At 40.5% G+C, this 20,212-nt stretch overlaps 1 protein-coding gene across 1 annotated transcript in view; it reads right to left on the reverse strand.

Annotated features, from left to right (window-relative positions):
* Positions 1–20,212, reverse strand: part of TG (thyroglobulin) — a 170,703-nt gene that overhangs the window by 13,215 nt on the left and 137,276 nt on the right. The window contains exons 44-46 of the mRNA XM_075743291.1: positions 19,314–19,481; positions 11,664–11,845; positions 7,206–7,313 (exon numbers count right to left, since the gene is read on the reverse strand). Of these exons, the coding sequence (XP_075599406.1) occupies positions 7,206–7,313; positions 11,664–11,845; positions 19,314–19,481 (458 nt within the window). The remainder of the gene's footprint in view (positions 1–7,205; positions 7,314–11,663; positions 11,846–19,313; positions 19,482–20,212) is intronic.

Genomic DNA, 20,212 nt, shown 5'->3' on the forward strand with positions numbered 1-20,212 from the left:
CCCAGCCCCATCACTGGGGGGACAGTGGCATCATTAGTCGTAAAGGGTCTATTGGGCAACTCCTTCCTTCTTCAATGCCTGCACAAACTTTTTAGTACAGCTAAAGCATTGTAACCCAGCCTCTTCAGGAGATGAAACAGAGACATCTGTTCATTTTGTTTCAGCTACAATGATTGTCTGAGAAATGCAGAAGAAATAGTGTACTCAAATCCCTGTTAGTCACTAAACTCAGCAGATATTGGTGAACTGCAACAGATCTGTGTGATAAGAAAAACATTAATCCTTGAAATGTAAAATTTTATGAGTATAAAACTGCTCATTCTAAGAGTTCTGTGAAAAGGTTGGTGTTAGAGATGGGTTCATGGTTTTGAGAACTACAAAAACAAAACACCTATCCACTGTTACTTGGCTTTGGTGAGAAAAGGTCATTTACACACTGATTGGATTGAACAGCATAGGTGAAACCCAGACTCAGAGGGTTGGTGATAAATCTCCTGCTGATTTCAGCTGAGATAGATAGATAGGATTTCATAACAACCATGTTCCTAGAAAAGAAGATATGATTTATACATAAAATGCCACTGCCTGAATGATCTTGTGGGCCCATTCTGTGTTTACTTTCAATAAATTAATTTAAAATTAATTTTCGCAAAAAGTATTGGAAATACTAAATGTGGTTGTTTGCACAAGTCTACATTCTCTTCATATTAATACCAGCAGATTTGCAGAGTAGGATCAAGTACCCTAAGTTGTTAACAAGGACCATCTCATCACTGTCATGGCAGAGGAGCAGCCTACCAACGCTGCACTTTGACTAGACTGAAATGTTCATTTCAATGATCAGCAAAAGTCATTTTTAAAAAAAGTTATAGATAACCACACATCTTAGAAAAGGAAATGGCATGGGATTGCAGGGAGAAAAAATGTAATCAAAGGATAGCTGGATATTTATTGAAATTTAATGAGTCAATGTAAGGCCTGGTGTGACCTCTGCAGTTCTAGGGATACATTTGGCTCATTGTGTCTCCTCACATTACAAAGTCCTGCCAAACAAATGAGGGAAAGCATGTGAAAAACAGATGAACATTTTTCTGTCTTTCTTCTTTTCAGGAAAATCAGGACATATGGAAAAAGCTTAACTCCTAACAGGATTAAACTGCCAAATTTATCCACCTTTGTACCAAAAAAGCCCTATAGATACATGTGACTTGCAAAAGTATCCTGGAGTTTGCTGTGTCTTTTCCGCTTGGATTACTCCCAATACACGCAATGTTCTACTTTGCATTAGAGCTGTGCCAATTGAAGAAAATAAACCTGAAGCAGCAGATAATAAATTCAAGAATCTGAAAGCTCACATTAATTGAAAAAAAAAAAATAAAAATCATTGATATTAATGCAGGAAGAAAGCACTTTTATCATCTTGTCAGAACTCCTAAATAACACAGATTACAGAATTTTGTCAGGAAACTACTGTATTAAAAACCTAGTAACAGCATTGTTAAATGGCAGAGGGGTTGGAACTAGATGATCTTTAAGGTCCCTTCCAACCCAAACCATTCTATGACTCTATGATTCTGTGACACTGACACTTGAGTGCATCTTTGGGGGACAGAAATTCATGCATTTGTTCAGTATGTCTACTCCTGAGACGAATGAATGAATGAATTTCCTTAAAAAGCTGATGTGTCCATCCAAAGGCCCCAGAGCACCAAGGAAGGTGTCTCCAGATATATAGACTTTGTGCTTATCTTCTAGATTACATTTCATGGGAACAGCCTGTCCCAGTGCAGCACATGCAGTTCCAAAAATTGCTTTGTACTTTTCTGAGTCTTTTAGCTGAATTTTGGTTAACTTAAAGCTGATTTCTGCTTTTTCCTGAGCTTGGTACTTTGCCTTCGCATATTTATGGCTAATTCCCAAGATCTGAAAAATCTACTGAATGATGAAGGCCCCTAAACTACTCCGTGGGAAGAAAAAACAAATTGTCTGGATCTCAAGCCTTTAGAACACAGAAATTGTCCAAAGACGTAAGAATGGCATGATGTGGTTGAATCAGCGGGAGAGTGTTTTCATAGCTGGAGCTGGAATAATGCAATAGATAAGGTCAGAGGGATAAGAGGCAATTCCAACAAGAAGAGCAAAACAACTTTTAGGAGATAAGAGGGAGTACAGCTTTGTAGAGAAAAATTACAAGCTGTTGTTGCAGCAAGTGTACGTAACTACTAAGGCAATTGTGGTTCTTCCCCAGCTATGGAGGCAACGTGCATTTTATCGTTCTTGTTACCACCTCACTGGTGCCTTATCCACCCTCTGTGTTTAGATGAGTTTCTTTGAAGTTCACACTGTGGCCCCCCAGCCTATGGGGTGTTTGTACTTATGGACTAACAGCCACAGTCAGGAGGAGAGCCTCAAGTGGACAACAAGTGGTGGACAGATTAAAGGACAGGGATATGATTATCACAAAACCAAAGGAGTAGAAAAATCTCCTTTAAAAGGATATTAAGAACAGACAGAATTAGCACAGCATATATAATCAATAGAAAACGAAAATACTTCACATAGTGGAATGGGTTTATACACAAACATTTCTTCTTCTTTTTTTTTTGTTTTAATCAGTCAGGACTTCTCACCTTCAGTTACAGGAATCATAAAAAGTGTCATCAAAATCCAGCCAACTATGTGAGCATTGGCATGGAGCAGTCTTTTGACAACTCACACCAACGTACACAAGAGCGCGTAGTCAGGAGGGAAAGACACCCCTGACTAAAATGACTCGAAACAGACAGCAGCTCATTAAATCTTGGGTGAATCTGTCCAGTGCACAACAGCTAACAAAAGCTTTTGTGACAATTATTATGGTAATGCTAATGACTATAAGATAGTCCCTCATTAAGTCTCAGTTTAGACCCCTTCAGTGACAATAATGATGCTTTTCCATCCTGCTGCAGCTGATGATCTGGCGTCCTCAATGAGCAGAGCACTGATTTTTATCCACCATCTTTTAAGACAGCAATTTGGCACTACGGTGTGACTTGGAAACTACGCTGGCATAGCAAACAGTGCTACTTCACATGACATGCAAAAATCACCCAGAAACCTCTTGAAGGGTTAAGGAGGCAAATCTTTGTACAGTTAATAATATTATCCTTGTCAAAACATACTTCTATCACATATTTCTTTACTGTAACTAAATCTATACTCCAGCCCTCCCCACTAATCCTAGGCAATGCTGAGTAGTCACATTCCTCCTGCATTGTTTAGAATAGATGTTTACTCCAAGGCCTAAGTGTTCTCAAAAAGAGAGTGAGAAAATGGCATCTGGGTTATGTATATATTTTTACCACAGATCATTAATGCGGGAGCTGGCTATGCGTCCCGCTCCTTATTCAAATAGGAACTGAAGACTAAACCAGACATGGTGCTATGCCAAGCTGGGGAGAATGCTACCACGTGGAAGGAGATATTTGCTCTCTGCAAGATCCATTCATCTATATGAAAATTGTTAGTTCACGGTTTTATGTGATTTTTCCATATTATGTCATAGAGATTGATTTGGCGCGGCCTTTTTAATCCTACCCCTGTATCTGTGCATGCTTGAATGTATGTATGTGTGTGCATTTTAGAAACATCCAGCTGTGAGAACATTTTGCTAATTGACTTGTACTGGTAAAAATTCCTCCCTGTTTAACAACTTTTTGACTGCTTTGCATCATTGCAGTTGGGTCTGTCTTTTCTGGCTGACTTCTCCCTCCCTCTTGTTTATCTTGCTGTGAGTTATTAAGGGAGGGCTCCATGTGAAACAAGAGGAAATACCAGTACTTTTGCATCTCTGCATTTTAACTCTCTGTTTTGTTATGCATTTTGGGAGACACATTCAAAGTAGGAGAGGGGTGACAGAATAGAAATTGGAGAATGTGTTGCTATACTGTGTCTTATCTTAATTAGTGAATGGCCATTTCCCCAGCCAGAATATTTTATGTAAGAGTAAAGAGTCTTCCATTGTTGTGGTTATCTGAACACAATATTGTTTTAATGTCCTCTTTCCAATACCCCGTAAGGTAGCTATTAGCAGTTATTATAGATAATATACAATTATATTATAATCATCATCATCTTTATGATATAGATAACAAACACAAAGAGGAAAAGGTCCATATCCTGTGTAAACTGAGATCTTGGGAGGAATTTAGACACCAAAGACCGAAAAATTGTTATTTCATCTCTTATGTTACCCTATGGACATAATATTATAGAAGTTTTCATTTTTACAAGCAAAGGTCTGTATCTCAGCAAACACAGATGTCAATATCAAGCAAGCTGAGAAATCATTTTTCTGTCAAATGCCTATGAGTGATTGGGAATATCTAATGAGGTGTTCCTCCAGCTACAATGCACCAAGGGGGATCTGTTCCAGTATGTGTACTCACACAATATCCTGTACATGCCTACTATATGCAAAACTTAATGTTAGTTATTGCATTCATTAGCACAAAGAAATGGCTGTAACAGGGTTTTTCTATTCAGGAATTTAATAGCTAGAGTCTCTGCAGGGTCCCAGATTCAATTCTCACTTCTGCTGAGCAAGTTCAAACCCACACATCCTACCTTCCAGTCTAAGCTGTACATTGCTCCGCAGAGTATCTGCCTCTGTTCCTCCTCCTAAGAAGAGTCACAATTTTCAAAGAAGAACTTGAGAACTGGCAGGACTTGTTACTCCAGTGGCTAGGGAAATCTCTTGTGAGTTGGTGACGTGGTTGCTAGATCTTTCCCCAAGATTAGTTTATATATTCTACTTGAAGGCTGTTTCATGTACATCATTGGTTTTAATCTGGTAGGGCAAATCGCCAATAATATTCCCAAACACTGTGTTTTGTTGTTTTCAGATTACTGATGGTTTCTCACAGTTTTTAGCAGTGAAGGCCACTCTCCCATGTGAAGCTCCTACCCCGATAGCATCTCTGCATTGGCATGCAGTGAGGCTGCTGGACAGCTTACAATGCACGTGTACTATATGGAGGGGGGGGAATGCTGCAGGCAAGGTGAGGGAGAAGGGTTACCTGGCAGAACTGGGATGAAGAATAAGGAAGGATTCATTTAGGAATGAAAGACAACAGCGTTTAAACAAAAAACTGTCAGTATATTCAGACATGGACCTAGTGTGGGGTCCCCTGGGAAAAATAAATAGTCACCTTGCAAGTGTCAAATGAGGTCCTTCCGTACAAGGACAAGCTGAATTCTGCAATTTCTGTTTAGGTGCTTGCCTTTGCAACCTAAACATTTATTTTAATGGTACTTAAGCATGAATAAAGACGAAAGGAGTAAGAATGTAAACTCAGCATACCAATTTGGGCCCATTTCTCCTTGCAAGTGGTTAGCCTAAGGCATTTGAGCCTCTGCCTCAGGGTCCCACAAGTTTCCAACAGCATACCGGCTTTGTTCTTTTAAAGAGGGTAATGAAAAAGTGAAATAATGTGGTTTGCACTAGAATTTAAAGTAATTAGCTTAGAAGACCACCGACAACATAAGTATTATTAAAATGTGTAGCTAAGTGCTATGTAAACTATCACTGCATTGAAGAGTGTCAGGAGAGCTAAATAACACGGGCACAAGAGAAATCTTAAATAGGGCTACATAAAGAGGAAATTCTCATCAATTCAAAATCACTGCCTCAAAGCCAGTGACTCTAATTTGTATAAGCACTATTTCACCTACTTTCAAATAAGATCTCATCGTAGATGACTGGGTGACTATCATTCTCCAAAGCAAGAGAAAACTTGCTAGCTAATTTGAGAACACCTCTTTTCTTTCTGTGTGGCTGGATTTTTGGCATACCACAGCTCGGCCCTATTTGGACCCTTGTAAAAGTCACTTATCTGAGCCTATCGGTAGCCAAACGGAGCACTGCGAACATTCCCGCTGGAGCTGCCAGCGAAATAACGGCTCCCCGAGGATTAACTTCTTCTCGGCTAAAAAGAAAGCGAGCCTGTGTTACCGCAGCATAATGGCCTTCATCTGTAACCTAGATCTTGGCTGGTTCCTTTCAAATGCTTTTTCACTATGCTATCAGGAAAGGAAAAAAAAAAAAAAACCCGTGAAGTTCACAGGGAACTTCTCAGTGTCAAATGGTGCCGGTAGGAACCCGCTGTCCCTTCCCTCAGCCCTTTCGGAGAAAGCCTGAGAAAAAAGGAAAGGGTCTCAGAAATCTTTCTTGGAGAGAGGCACGGGGCAGTGCAGGGAGCGAGGGACAGCACTGCTCCCTCATGAGGAAACAGTTAGAAGATCAGCATCCCTGTGTGCTTCGCTGCCCCGGCGTGTGGATTTAGGGGACAAGAGGGGCTGCTGTCACTGCAGCTTCTGATCACTGAGAGCGAGGGGCCAGGAGCTGCGGTGGTATGCCACATAGCAGCCCAAAGTGCTACCACTGCCTGCAAACCTCAGCGTCTCATCCTGACTTCTGGGAGGGGCTAGGTCTAAAATAAAACCAGGGAAGGTGACCTTAATAGCCTCTGACTACCAGCTTGTTCTATGCCCAAGGGAACAAGGCATTTGCATTTCTCACAGGCATTTGGACCTTTCTGTCTAAAATATGATACAGCTTCCCCTGCTGAAAATTTTTCAAGCAAGCTTCTAACATGAAGGATGACACAGAGCCTGAGTCTGCAAATGCTTGTGTTCAAAAATACTTTTCCTCCCATGAGACAGCCTGTTGGCTGGTCACAAGTCATGGTACTGGAGCAGGAAGGAATAAATCCAGACCCCGTCCACGCTGACGGCCAGTGTAACTGTGGTGCAACTGCATGGACTTCAAAAGGGGGCAGTGTTAAATTAATGTTGAGTCCTTAGAAAATGTTACCCCGTTTACCTCGAGGGCTGTGGACTCCCGCTGACTTAGACCACATTCTGGTTCTATGTGGGAGATTTATCAGGTATAGAGTAGAAATCTATAAGGATATCTGGAACTGGCAAAGGTAGGTAAGTTGGAAATGGGAAACAATTTAGACATCTAAATTGAAGTGCCTCCGTTCAGAAACAGCACTCCTATATAGTCAACAGAGAGAAATAATCTATTAGAGTCCAATCCTTCGTTTGCTAATCGAAACTGTTCATACCTACGTATCTTCATTTACTCCAAAGGGTGCCCAAATAGACAGCCCTGGTTTTGCAAACTCTGAATCCAAGAAATGTAATAAAATACATCTCCTTACCTGCTCTGTGAGGAGCTCTCAGGTACGTGGTACATGAAGACATTTCCTCTGGAGGCAGCAGCCCAGTGACTGGCCATGTTTATGATGGGACACGTGATAAACTGGTCACTGATAAAAAAGGAGCAGCAGGGAACAGACACAGTCACATAACAGAAAAAAGTAAATAAAAAAAAAAAAAAACAACCCACAACCAACAGACCTTTCTCTATATTGATAACCTTTAAATCTTCCCAAACAGCTCATATCTCTGCCTTCAAGCGCACTGAGGCAAACCACATTAACCCTCTATAAGCCCAGTATAGCTCAGAATTCTCTAAAATTGTTGTTTTGTGGAGTGTTCAACAATGATAATGACATTAAAGAAACAAGATCTGACATATAAGGAGTATTCTGCCCAAAAAAACAATCCCATTTTAGTCTAGTTTATGGGGGCTCATGCTTGTAATAGTACAAAGCTCCTTCTTCTGGCACCACCAGGTTGCAATGGCATCTAGTAAAAAGACTTCTATATTTTCTGGGTTAAGGATCAATAACATAATTTCTGCATTTGGATCTATATGATTTTTTTGGGTAGAGTTTCCAGAGCTGGAAGAAGTAAGAGACCACTTTTGGAGATATCGTGCAGGACCTCTTGCAGGGCTCATCAATATAAAATAGCTGGTGCAGTATGTCTGGGAGAGAAAGGTTGAACAAGAGAGTGCAATGAGATAGTTAAGTGATTGATTTATCACCAGGTATCTCAATACAAAGGTATGAGTGAATAAACATATCCAAACCTTCCCAGCTTCCATTGCCCCAAGAAGTGGGGCTGGAAGGTGGGGTGAACAGAAGCTGGAAGGAACACAAGCAGTTCAAGAGGGGCAGGCAGAAAACAGGACACCTAGCAGCAAGATATCTCTTGTATGATTCCTCAAGGCAATATTATATACACACATATCAGAACTTCTCATTCTACCCGTTCCTGAAGACTCGGCACACTCTTTGGGTGTTTATCTATCCATAACTACATGAGCACACACAAACGTATCTGCTGCAGAAGTGGGAGGTTTCAATTCTTGGTCTAGTGAATCTGAACCAGTAGCTGCTCCTTCACACTTGGTAGGTAAAAAAAGAATGACTGATGGCAAGAAAGAACAGTGTCAAAGAAGCATAAAAACATGTTGCTATAACTGGCATGATTATGAAAGGCACTGTTTGAGTAGCTATCTTGGTTCAGCAGAGTTTATTTTAAGCCCATCTGTGAGGCCACAAGTTATGGGCTGACTGACCACAATACTCTTTGACAGTTATGGTTGAAAACACCCATATGAAACAAAAATTACTGTTCTTCACAAGCCTACCAGAATGGGGTTTTAGAGGAGCAGATGGTCTTTGAAAACTAGGGAGTCTGTGGAGAGCATTAGCTCTCTAGAAATGCTTTGAGATACATTTCACCACTTAAAACTGATTCTCAGTTGGTGCTGTTGGGGGGGGGGGGGGCGGAAGTCAGCTATTCTAGGGAAACAAAAAAAAATTAAAAAAATAATAACGACAGAAATGAAATGGTTGCTTCTTACAGGTATGGAATACCAGAGTTAAAAAGAAAATGAAACTCATTCTATACCTGGGAAAAACACCAGAGAATTGCAGCTAAAACAATTTTAAAAGTGGAAATATTTTAAAACCACAAAATATGCACAATGTATGCAGCAGGAACCACTTATGTTGCTTTCTCACACTTTATAATCCTGTTAAAACTTTAGCAATTAATTATAAGTTCCTGACATAGAACTTTTCTTGGGTTACACACGCTGGTAGTAAGTTTTTTGTTAAAAACGCAAAGCCAAAACCCAAAACTCCCAGAAAACCCCAAACACCAAAAAACGAGAACCAACCCCCTCTTTTCTCCACCATATATGTGATACTGATGTAGACGACTGTCATTCTGTAACTGCTGTCTCCCTCCCTTTCTCCTGTAGCTGGAGTAATTTCCAAAGTGTTTAAAGCAAAGGATTATCATCAGACATCCTGGTTTCACTACTCGTCCTTCTGCTTGCTCGTGGTGACTCTCTAAGCCACTCATGGTTTTTTTTAGCCAAGTCATCTGCCTCACGTCGTAAACAGGCAGGTAACCCCCATGCCCAAGAGGCTGCTATGGGGTGTGAGAGCCTGAGGAGCTCTTTGTGTATTGCATTCCTGCTGCGAGCGGGCAGTGTGATAGCCCTCGTAGCTTTGCAAAGGTCAGTGTTTGCACCACACTGAGCCCTGGGCTGAACGTGGATGATCAAATGCAACAGCCCATTTGTGTTCCTAATGGAAGTATCTCTGGATGGGAAGAAGGGCTAAAATTTAAGTCCTTCAGTGTTTTATTATGGCTTAAAACTTTACTGACCTGACTAAAGAATTGTAGCCCCATGTGTAACGGTGGTGATGGAAAGAGACTGAAGATGAATTCTGGCTCTAATGCCCATGAACCACAGTGTTTCCACGTGTGCTGCATGCAGTGGCCCCAGACACCGCAGTGGTGGGTGGCCTGTCCCTGGGACAGGCTACGAGGCCAGGCAAATGTGGCACAGTGCGAGACTCGATAAATGGCACAAAGCTCAACCCACAGCCTTCTGGCTTGTTTGCTCTGTGACCTCAATTCACCGGCACACCTGGACCACCCAGAAACCTTCCCCAAACAGATTTGGTCACTGCTGTCTTGGATCAGATGTCTCCAAGTGAATCTTGGCTCATGTTCATCTCCCGTTCCCTGAGGCTCCCCTGGAGCAATGCCCTGCAATTCTGATGGAGGACAAAGACCTACTGAAAGGAAAATCTTGTCTCTAAGGTCTCATGGAAAGGCTTGTGGTAGGACAGAAAGCTGTAACACCAAGAATGTAGATACCAGGAGCTTGTAGCTATGATGTCTCAGTTCAGAACAGAGGTGAAATAGCTTGGACAGGCACACTAGGAGTCAAATCATCAACTTACAAAACACATCACCTTAGAAATGTAAAGATTTTTCATAAAAAATCTGCTCGTGAAGCAGAGACAGGAATAGGGAAAGAAGTTTTTGATTCATTTTCTGAAAATCTGTTCCACTTAAACATTCAGCCCCCTAGTTTGCACAGGCAGGAGATAGGAGATAAGGAGATTTCCCCTCAGTTTGCCTCCTTTCAGAAAAACAGGCCACCCTGCCACAGGTCAAGATCTGTCACCGGCTAAAGCAAACTGGCAGCCCATGGGGGAGAGAGCAAAATCTAGTCTTCTCTGCAGACCAAACCACCATGTGACCCAAGCTAAAGATATTCACCAGTCTCTGTGGCCCACCATAGGTGTCATGACTGCTGTGGAGTCCTAGTTCAACAGGGCAATGGTCTCTTCAAACTGACTGTTATCCAGAACTGATGGGACCTGATGCCATACCCAACTAAGGGTCGAAGCTATGCATATACACTGGGTGGTTGAACATGGCCCACTGCTCATCTTCCACTTCCCAATGGTCTCTGCCTGCAATGCTTCAATGCAAAGTATGGGAGTATATATACTGGAGGTAGGTCGCTTATGCATCTCCTGACATTTCATCACTATTTCCTTCAGAAGACGATGGGAGGCACTGTGAGTTTAAGATGTGTCCTGATGGATCAAACAAGGCAAGAGTCAGATATCGTGTGTTCTCCTTCTACGTCTGCAAGAAGACTTCTTACAGAAGCATCCTAATGCCTGATTCTGCTTTCTCTCACCATGGGAAACCATACACAAAGGGAGTAAAATGCAGATTGGGATACATTATACAATCACTGTACACTGGCATAAATGATTACACAAGGGTCAAGGAAATACATGAATAGGCTTAAGAGGATTCTTCTGCCATAGGGAAAATGGAGATTAGCAATGCATAGAATGGGGTCAGGAGTCACTTTTCTGAACATTCGCAAACGCTTTGCCATTTTACACAGCACACCCATCTGTAGAAAGCCTGACATCATGAAGAAATATATTTTGCAGGTTTCATAATATAAAAATTAATTAAATTGCTGAAATCAAAGTTTTAAAACTTGATCGCTCTCCAAATTTGCAAAAACTAGGAAAATTATTTAACTGTATAATTATGTAGCTGTTTGTGAATAAAAGCCAGTCTATTCGTTCTTCTACTGTCACAGGGAGAAGAGGACTCAAGAAAGAGGTGATGCAGAGTGTGCAAACTAAGACATCTTTGACTTGAAAGAATACATATAGAAGCATTAGTAGTCTGAAGCCAACATTCAGTTCAGGAAAGACAATTCAAATTTTTCATAAGGCATAAAAGTCAGTTCAATTTCTGTTTACCAATGACAATGGAAGCCTCATGGAAAATGAAATCATATTCCCCATTTTCTGTTTATTTGCATTAGAATTTCTCAAGTTTTTCAGAATATAAATGCACACTTGAGATAAGCAAAACAAACCTTGCTTAACCCCAATGACACAGTTGTAACAGGATGAGTTTCCTACCGGGTGGCATTTTCCAAAGCCCTGGAAAAGGATGAATAATCATCAGTTGAGTGTTCGAGGGAGTAATACCATGTAGCTGCATCTTCAATGAGCGAGTTGGATTCTTCTCCTCCTAGAGAATTTTGCAGAGCCTGGTAAAAGGCTGTTTTGCTGTTGGCTCTTCCTTGACTTTCTTCAAATTTCTGAGAAAAAAATGCATATATGGAATTTACAACAAAAACAAAAGATACATTTTAAATGGAACAATATAGGCTCAGATCTCCCTCTGCTGGAACGAGTCTTCTCTGTGGTGATCTCTGATTCCTAGGGGAAGAAGCAGGAGACAGCCCTACCTTTGCTTTCGCAAGACCATCGCCAGCCAGCTGTATTGGCTTCTTCAAAACATACTATAGGACTGAATCCCTAAGCTGGTAAGTCCAAATCACAGGTACAGTGCTGTGCAGGTGAAGCTCTAATACTACAGACACCCAGCTGGCTCCCACAGAAACAGTCCACATGGATAGCTCTCCAGTGTGAGTGTGCCCAATGATGTCTTTTGCATGAGCTCGCTGCAGGAAAACTAAAAGGGAGAGAGGGAGATGTTGCTCCTTTCCTTTGCAAAGTCCAGAAAGCGAACACGTCATATAGCCATATCATGCCTATATCACTCTGCCTCTTCTGGAAACACCTACAAAGAAATGTGGCTGCCAGAAGGCCTGTATTTAGGTCCCTTCTGGAATAATATCTGCCTTGGCTCTGGAAGAGAAATCCCCCTCCTCCAAATCTCAATGAAAGTTGCAGCCATGATCTCCAAACTCCATAACCCCTAAGGGCTTTCAGAGACCTACCCTGAAATGCCCTTTCCCTGAGATGTCTGGTCTAAACCTTTCCTGACGTAAAGGCATTTTCCTCAGAGCAGAGTGCCCATGTCACTGCAGAATTACTGATAGCAGGGGGACCATCTTCTAAGCCAAACTGCTTACCTGGCCCTATTTTTACCATAGCTAAAGACTGCTGGAAGTTTTCACCACATCTTTCTTTGAGGAAGTTTTTTATTTTATCAATACAGATTTTTTAACTTTTTTTTTTTTTTTAATAATTTCAAGTTCAGAAACAGAGCTGAACTTTCCTGTGGATCAAGTCCTTTCTAAAGAGGGCACCTTGCAGGTGCACGCTGGCTGAATCTTGGTACAAGAACTCCAGAGAGAAAGATCTAATAAACCACCTATATTATTTTGGGCAGTCTGATGTAAAATAGGCTGGTGTCTGCCCAGTCCAGTTACCATAGATGCTTTACTGAATATGTTGTTTTGATGGCCCACAGCTGGTTTTCATCTGTGGCTAGGTCTTTCCACAACCCTATACAAAAAGTACAGAGGGAATAATTACTTTTCAACAGATTCACAGAAAGGAAAGATGGAAAATAAGTCCCTGCCTGCTGAAGCCGAGGCCTGTCCTTACGGACATACTCTAATGCTTTGTGCATTTTGATTAAGTGACTTTACAAGGGATTTCAAAACACTACCAAATATCCTAAGGTCCAAAAAGATCTTGGAAATTTTCCTTGTATTTGTAATAAACTCTTCTTTTGCTAGATTTTGGCCCATGCAATGTGAAAAGAGTCATGTGGTGCCAGTTTTAGTAATGCAGCTGTACTTCAAAAAAGATCTGCAACTCACACATGACACGTCACTTCATGTGCACAAATGCCACATATGAAACTGCATAGCACACTTGCCTGCAAAATCGTTCAGTTTGAATACAGTAAGGACACGTATATTTTTCTGCAAGAACCAGAAATTATCACTGAAGACCTGACTGCAGATTCACTGAATTCAAAAGAATCTTCCCATGGTCTTCAGCACACATCAGTTCATCTCCCTACTAACCAGCAGAAGCATTGCTGCTGTCTAATTAGCAATCTCTCATTTGGTGACTGGAGCTGGTGAATTTGGCTAGAATATATGGGTAGGAGCAGATGCTTTTCTGTGTCAATGCAGAGCCGAAGCTCTTATGTGTAAATTGCAAACTTGCTCTTTGTCTGTACAAAGCAATGCTTTCATTTTGTTTTTTTTTTTTTTTTTTTTTTAATGGATTTATTACCTTATTCTACACCTGTCATGGATAACTTAAAACAGAGAGAAAAGGAAAGAGAAAAATACCTTCGGGTATTGATTACGTACCCTAGGAATTGATCCTTCACTGCCTCAACTACCCAGCATCAAATAAACGTTACAGTTGAAAACCACAGGGAAGGAGATGGATCATCACACAACACATCGTTAAGCTGAGGAACTCCTTGCCACGTGGTTTTGTGGATGCCAAAATTGGTCAAGTCTCATGAACAAGTTTTTCAATTTAAAAAAAAAAAAATCAATTTATGATTATTAATTTATGGAAAGACCAATTCAGGATAGGAAGTCCCTGAGCTGCAAAGTGCTAGGGGTTTGGAGAGTGTTTAGCAGAAGTATCGGATTTGCTTACCTTATTCTTACAAACATCCACTCTTAGCCACTGCTGAAAACAACATTCTGTGCAAAATGGGCCTTTGATCTGACTCAGTGCGGTCGGTCTTAGGTTTTTACTGTGCCTGTGTACTAGTTTCTGTGATCTTTAAAATGCCCCCAAGATGTCTGGTGACCTTTCTTTGTCATTGATCATATGAATCATTGATAATAGAGTAGGGTCCTTGAGATGTGTTGAGTCAGATGAAAGAGGATTCAACTGGCAGAGATGGATGAGAAACAGAACTGGCATTTGTAAGACATTTTGAGATTTTTTTCAATCCCAGCCAGCGCTAAAATAGCACAATCTGAAACATGATGTCTCAAGTGTCACTCTCGCTACAATATAATATAACGTAATTTAAACATCTGACTTGAACATGATAGTACAAAACAAAGCAATACATTCAGAATAAACCCTATGAAATATTAAAAAGACAAAGCATTTAACTTCTCAGAAATTGATTCAATTTGACCAATTTTCCATGTACAAAAAATGTTTCCCATTAGAAAATATATGACCAAGGAACAATTTTCAAATAGTAGTATATATAACAGCTGCTACCAGATTAATAGAAACAGCCGCACATTATGTAAAGTAATTTACATTCTGCTAAGCTTTAAATAGGTATTAGCAACTGACCTCAGAGTTATAGTGTGCTTTTCAACTATATTTAGAAAGTAAGAAAGAAAATAATTAAAGACAGCAGGTTCACTGCTTTCTACTGTTCTGGTAATACAAAATGGTCATAAGCGTTGTCTAGATAATTAGTTATATAATGCTTATTGTTCTTGTTCCTGTAGCATAGCTTCTGGAGCAGATGAATGAATCTGGTCCAGTGTTTTATTTAAAAAGAAACTGTAGCGGTTGGTAGATCAAACATTTACATGTTCTAAGGGGCAAAATGTACTTTTCTAACAAACTGGAATAGTGATAATGCTAACAGAGTATGTAGAGACCTTAGGTCTTAAATGGCTTTTGATAAACATTGTCACAAAAGATGGTAAAAGACCTACCAGCCAGTCAGCAGAGTGTTCCAAGGATTCCAGCTAGTTACAAGATGAAGTAAAGAGCTGATATCAGCCCATTCTCCTCACTGATGGCATTTATCACGACACTACATCCCTGGTCATTACAATTAATAAACGCATATCTACCATCTGTTGCATGTTGCTGAATACTTTTATCCATAAAGAAATTAACTGACTAATATAGTGTAAGATGGAAGATCTGGTCTGCATAGATCCAGTTGCTTACATGAGGTAAATAAACTATATTTCTATCTATTCACTCCCCTATGTCCTGGTTCTGGGTTCTGCAGCCAAATAGATTTGTATTAAGGAGGGAAAGAAAAAGAAAGAAAACACATAAAGTGCAACCATAGTCCTCCAACTAAAAAGAAAGTTAACAATCCTTGCAATGTGGAGTTTACATAGTAGGCACAGAACATATGGAGGATATAAACAGGGTCGTACTGACTTATGTGCATATACAGACAAATGGAGATATAGATCAGCATGAGTGATTCTGTACATTTAATGACAGTTGGAACCATTAGATCCTCCCACCTGAGCATCACCTAGAGCACAGGGATAACATTTTTCCCAGTTGGGAATTGAAATCAACGGTTTTAGAGGTTTCTGCTCAGCTGCCCTAATCTATGACTGCTCAAAGCTAATATCCCCGAAGCTCTGCCATGGGAATTACAGTTAACGGGTTCAGGCTTAACCGCTCCATATGCCACATAATAGTGCATTATGGCACCACTTGCCATTCCCTTAACAAACTCTGCTTTGTTCTGACTTAGTTTCAACCATCCGATGGCTGCACTGGGGATAAGTACGAAGTGCTCCAGGAAGTGGTAAATCTGTCTCAGTTCACATGAATAAGCATTCAAGTGAATGTCATAAAACGGTCATTTCCATGGGCAAGACATTGAACACGAATGTTCAGCCTACTCTGCTGCAAGCATCACCGAGAGACCTCAGCCTTTAATTGTAAACAAATCAAACATAAATGTTTTGCTAGCACATAAGTGGTACCTTTTGTCTTTCTATTTCATTTTTAATAGTAAAGGTCTTAACAGGCATAAGCACAGTGTTGTAGTGGGAGTACAGAGACACCCAACACAAACAAATGCCAGTAAGCCCCCACAGAACAACATGGTGCCAACTGGATTTACCACCTTCAGGTCTGGTTTCAGTCTAGAGGTCTCACACCTAAGACTTGACTGCTAAGAGTTTACAAAACTTGCATGTAACTCCAGTCTAAGGTGATAAGATTTGCATCATATCCCAAGCTTGCTTGCATCCAAATGGCTAAAAGTGTCTCTTTACCATTTACAGGATCAGTATTAGTAGAGCAAGACTAGGATTAATAGAGCAAGACCTTGGCTGAATTTGCCAGCACAGCTATTCCCAGGAACTGGTGGAACAGATCAGCAGGGGTTACACTTTTCTATCCCCCACTCTTTGCATCTGAGTACACTGAAATCAGTCATCCTAAAGAGATGGAAATGAAGGACTTTACAAATTCCATGCACCTGCCACAGGAGCTTTTAGCTGTACCATTTATATACCCAAATACGTGCATGGTTCTTCTCTCTGCAGAGTTGGAGCGCATCCACAGATGGATTTTCACCCCAGGAGTGTTTGGTTCCCTCTTTGTAGAACACATTAAATAACTTGGTTATAGTCAGAGGCAAACTAGGAACTATGCCTTGGTTCCCCAAGTTCAGTTCAGTGCTCTGACCACCAGCTAAGCCCTCCCACCTTCCTTAGTATATCAGTAAAACCAGCTTTGGGTTTTATCAAGTCAGACCTACCTCAAGGGAAGCCTTAAAACAAATAAATTAGAAGAATGGGATACAGTGTGGGTTGTCTCAAATCCTTCTTCTAGGTCCATTGTGGGGAGAGGACAGTTAGCACAGATCAAAGATCCCTTATGACATTATGACAGAGGAAATGGGTCACAGACTTCTCGGTAACAACCACCACCCGCACCAGTTTCTGCCACTGCCGCACCAGTTTCTGCCACTGTACCTAAATAAGTCTGTGGCCTACTCAAGACTTTATCATCTGATTTTGACTGCAACCATGCATGGTCATGGCTATGACGTAGAAATGCTCTTGAGGACCTGGAAAATGCATGTTCTTAAACAGGTCAGTGACAGAGGAAGCATTACAATTTCCTAGCAATTAGTATACTAACTGCATGGACAAGGAAGAAATCAGGAAACTTTAACCTTGCAGCAAGTCTTTAAGAAAACAATCTGAAGACAGGAATACAAACTGGTCAAAAACAGTCATATTACATCAAGCCCTAAAAACCTGAAGACACAGGAAAATAGAAATAGAGGAAAATGTGCATTAAAACAGCATTAGTTCTTACTGAGAACATGAAAACAGCTTAAGGAAGTCGAAAGAGAGAAAACAAAATATAACCACCTACCATGAACATTATGAATTTTATGGAACAGAGATGGAAAATGACTTACAGTCGCAGCACGAAGTAAGATAGGTACTGTTGTAATAGCTAGTAAAGAAGTTAATTATCCTTCTAATTAAGGATAGTGAAACTTTTGCCAAAGGATACCAGAAAATCTCCAACAGTAGGAAAATTTAAAACAGGTCTCTCAGGTTGAGGTAGATACAACCATTTCTTAGGGTTGAGTTGCACCAACTTTTTGAGTCCATTTCCAATCTTATGTTCTGCAAGTCTTTAAATAAAGGAGATATTCCAGATTTTCTTTTTGGAAAGGCAAAATTTTACTGCTGAACTCTCAGTCAGAAGAATTTTTCCTTTTCATTTCAACTATCACAGTGCTGGGTTTTAGCACTTCTGGCTTCTATTAACATGACGATTTGTTGCATAATTTCTAATACATCATGGAATTTAATTTTGGTTTTGCAGACAAGTGTCACATGGAAATAGTGGTAAAGGAAAGAATTTCACTTCCTAGTCTTCATCACGTGACTTCTAATGAGGTTACTGAGGTTTATTCCCCTCTCACAGGGTCTGGATCATTATCTGAAGGCCTCCAGCATCACAGTCCATTTCCTATGTCTGACTTCCTCTTTTAATTGATTCCAAAAGTGAAAAAGAGCAGGAACTTCTGATGGAGACTAAACAAGCAATATGAACTTTATTTAGGCAGGTTAAAAAGCCTTCTTTCAAAGGGGTAATTTTGTCTTTAATTCTGAAGCAAATTGGTCTATGTGTTCTTGGCTACCAGCAAAGAGAAGCTGGAATTAACCTTTCACTGCCTCCTAAGAGATGAAATCCCCACAGTTACAGAAAGATGGCAATGCAACAGACCTACAGTTCATTTAGATAACCCTCAAAATAATCCCTGCTGTGTTACATTCTCCTGTTGATTTCTTAGCATATATCTGAGTATGTTGGAATATTTAATTTAATTTGGCAGTGTTAAGCAAGGAAGTGTTATTGTTCCCATCATAGAGAAGGACAAATGAACTAGAAGAGATTGATACGCTGTGTCAAGAACACATAGTGCCAGAGGGTTCACAAGAAGACACAAAATCCCTCTGGGTAGACCTGCATGCTTTTGAGGACTTCTATGTCCAAAGTACAGCATGGATGCAATTCTTTTTCATTTCACCAGTTTGTGCCCTGAAACCCTAGCCCACACATCAGGCCAGTGCTATTCTTAGTCATAGCTAGTCCTTATTCAGAATCATCTTTACTAGCAAATGCAGTTCTTAAAGGCAACAGAGAAAAAAAGGTTGCTGCAAAAAAACCCTCGTTGAAATGGAAAAGACTGACTAGCCCTGCTACACAGTGAAGAACCTCATAACCAAGTTATGAGCTTGCTTTCTTCTTTGTGATATACAACTGAGATGATTGCAATATAAATAGGATTTCAGAGACAGTAAAACATAGTGCTGCATATTAATACATGGTAAATCGTTGCTGATCTTTTACCTTTTCATATCTCCCCCAGTAGTGCTAATCAACAAATATAATAATGCTATTCATAATCTAAACAGGACTGGCTAGAGATGGGCAGTGCCTTTGTGTGTTTGCGAGGCGTATAATTCACAAATTGCAGAAATCAAAAAGGATCTGTCCTGGCTGTGTATGGTTACCGTCATCACTGCAGTAATAGTAATACCATCAGTTCCTTAACAGTGAGTCTCTTCCTACCTTAATTGCCTTAGCTCTGCTGATCAACCCATCTTGCTGAGCACTTCCAATAAGCAGATCTACTTTCCGAAGTCGAGGGCGCTGCAGGGCTTTAGCTAAAGGTTCCCGAAGGTAAATTCCATCCATCACTGGACCCCAGTACTGGAATGGACCACTTATAGCTAGGAGCTAGATTAGCAAAAAAACCAATAATAGTGCAGTTAAATTAGCTTACCCTGGTCATTTCCATTTTGCTTATGTTTCAGAAAACTGAGCTGATGATAGCCTTCAAGTGAACAAGTGATCAGTTAATGTAAGTACAAACTCACCACTGGCAGGAAGCATTGCTTTTGCTGACAGTGTCAGGTGAAAGAAGCCGAATAGGCTAAGAGAATTAATGGTCTTATAAAAATATTGTTTTAAATTAGGGATTGGCTCTATGTTGGTCCTGATTGGAAAATGCATTGCCAGTGAGTGTTTTAATCTGTGGGTAAAGGATCCATCTCTAGAATCACTTATGCTGCAATTTTCACATGTCTCCCAATTAAGAAACAGAGTGCTGATGTCCCTCCCCACTTCCTTTTCTGCAAAAAAGCAGTTACTGAAGCTACAGACACTTGATTCTCCTCTAGAGTAACACCCAGGGGCAGATGAGAGGGGACTGAAAGAAGGTAAAAACTATATTTAGATTAATTTTGGAATACACGGCCGAAGTAGCATGAAAGAAATGTAGTCTAAAGGAGAATCAAGCTGTGAGTACTCATAAGTCAGAGGTGGATGTCATGGACATCAGTATCACTCCACCAAAGCTAGTCCAGTTGCTCTTTCACAAGGACTGAGCCCAATTTATTTTTTAAGCTTTCTCACAGCTTCGTGTCAATGGAAACTTTTTGATTCCTTGCCAACGGCATATATTTTGC

This window comes from Balearica regulorum, chromosome 2, assembly GCF_011004875.1.
Source record: "Balearica regulorum gibbericeps isolate bBalReg1 chromosome 2, bBalReg1.pri, whole genome shotgun sequence".
NCBI classification, from domain to species: Eukaryota; Metazoa; Chordata; class Aves; order Gruiformes; family Gruidae; genus Balearica; species Balearica regulorum.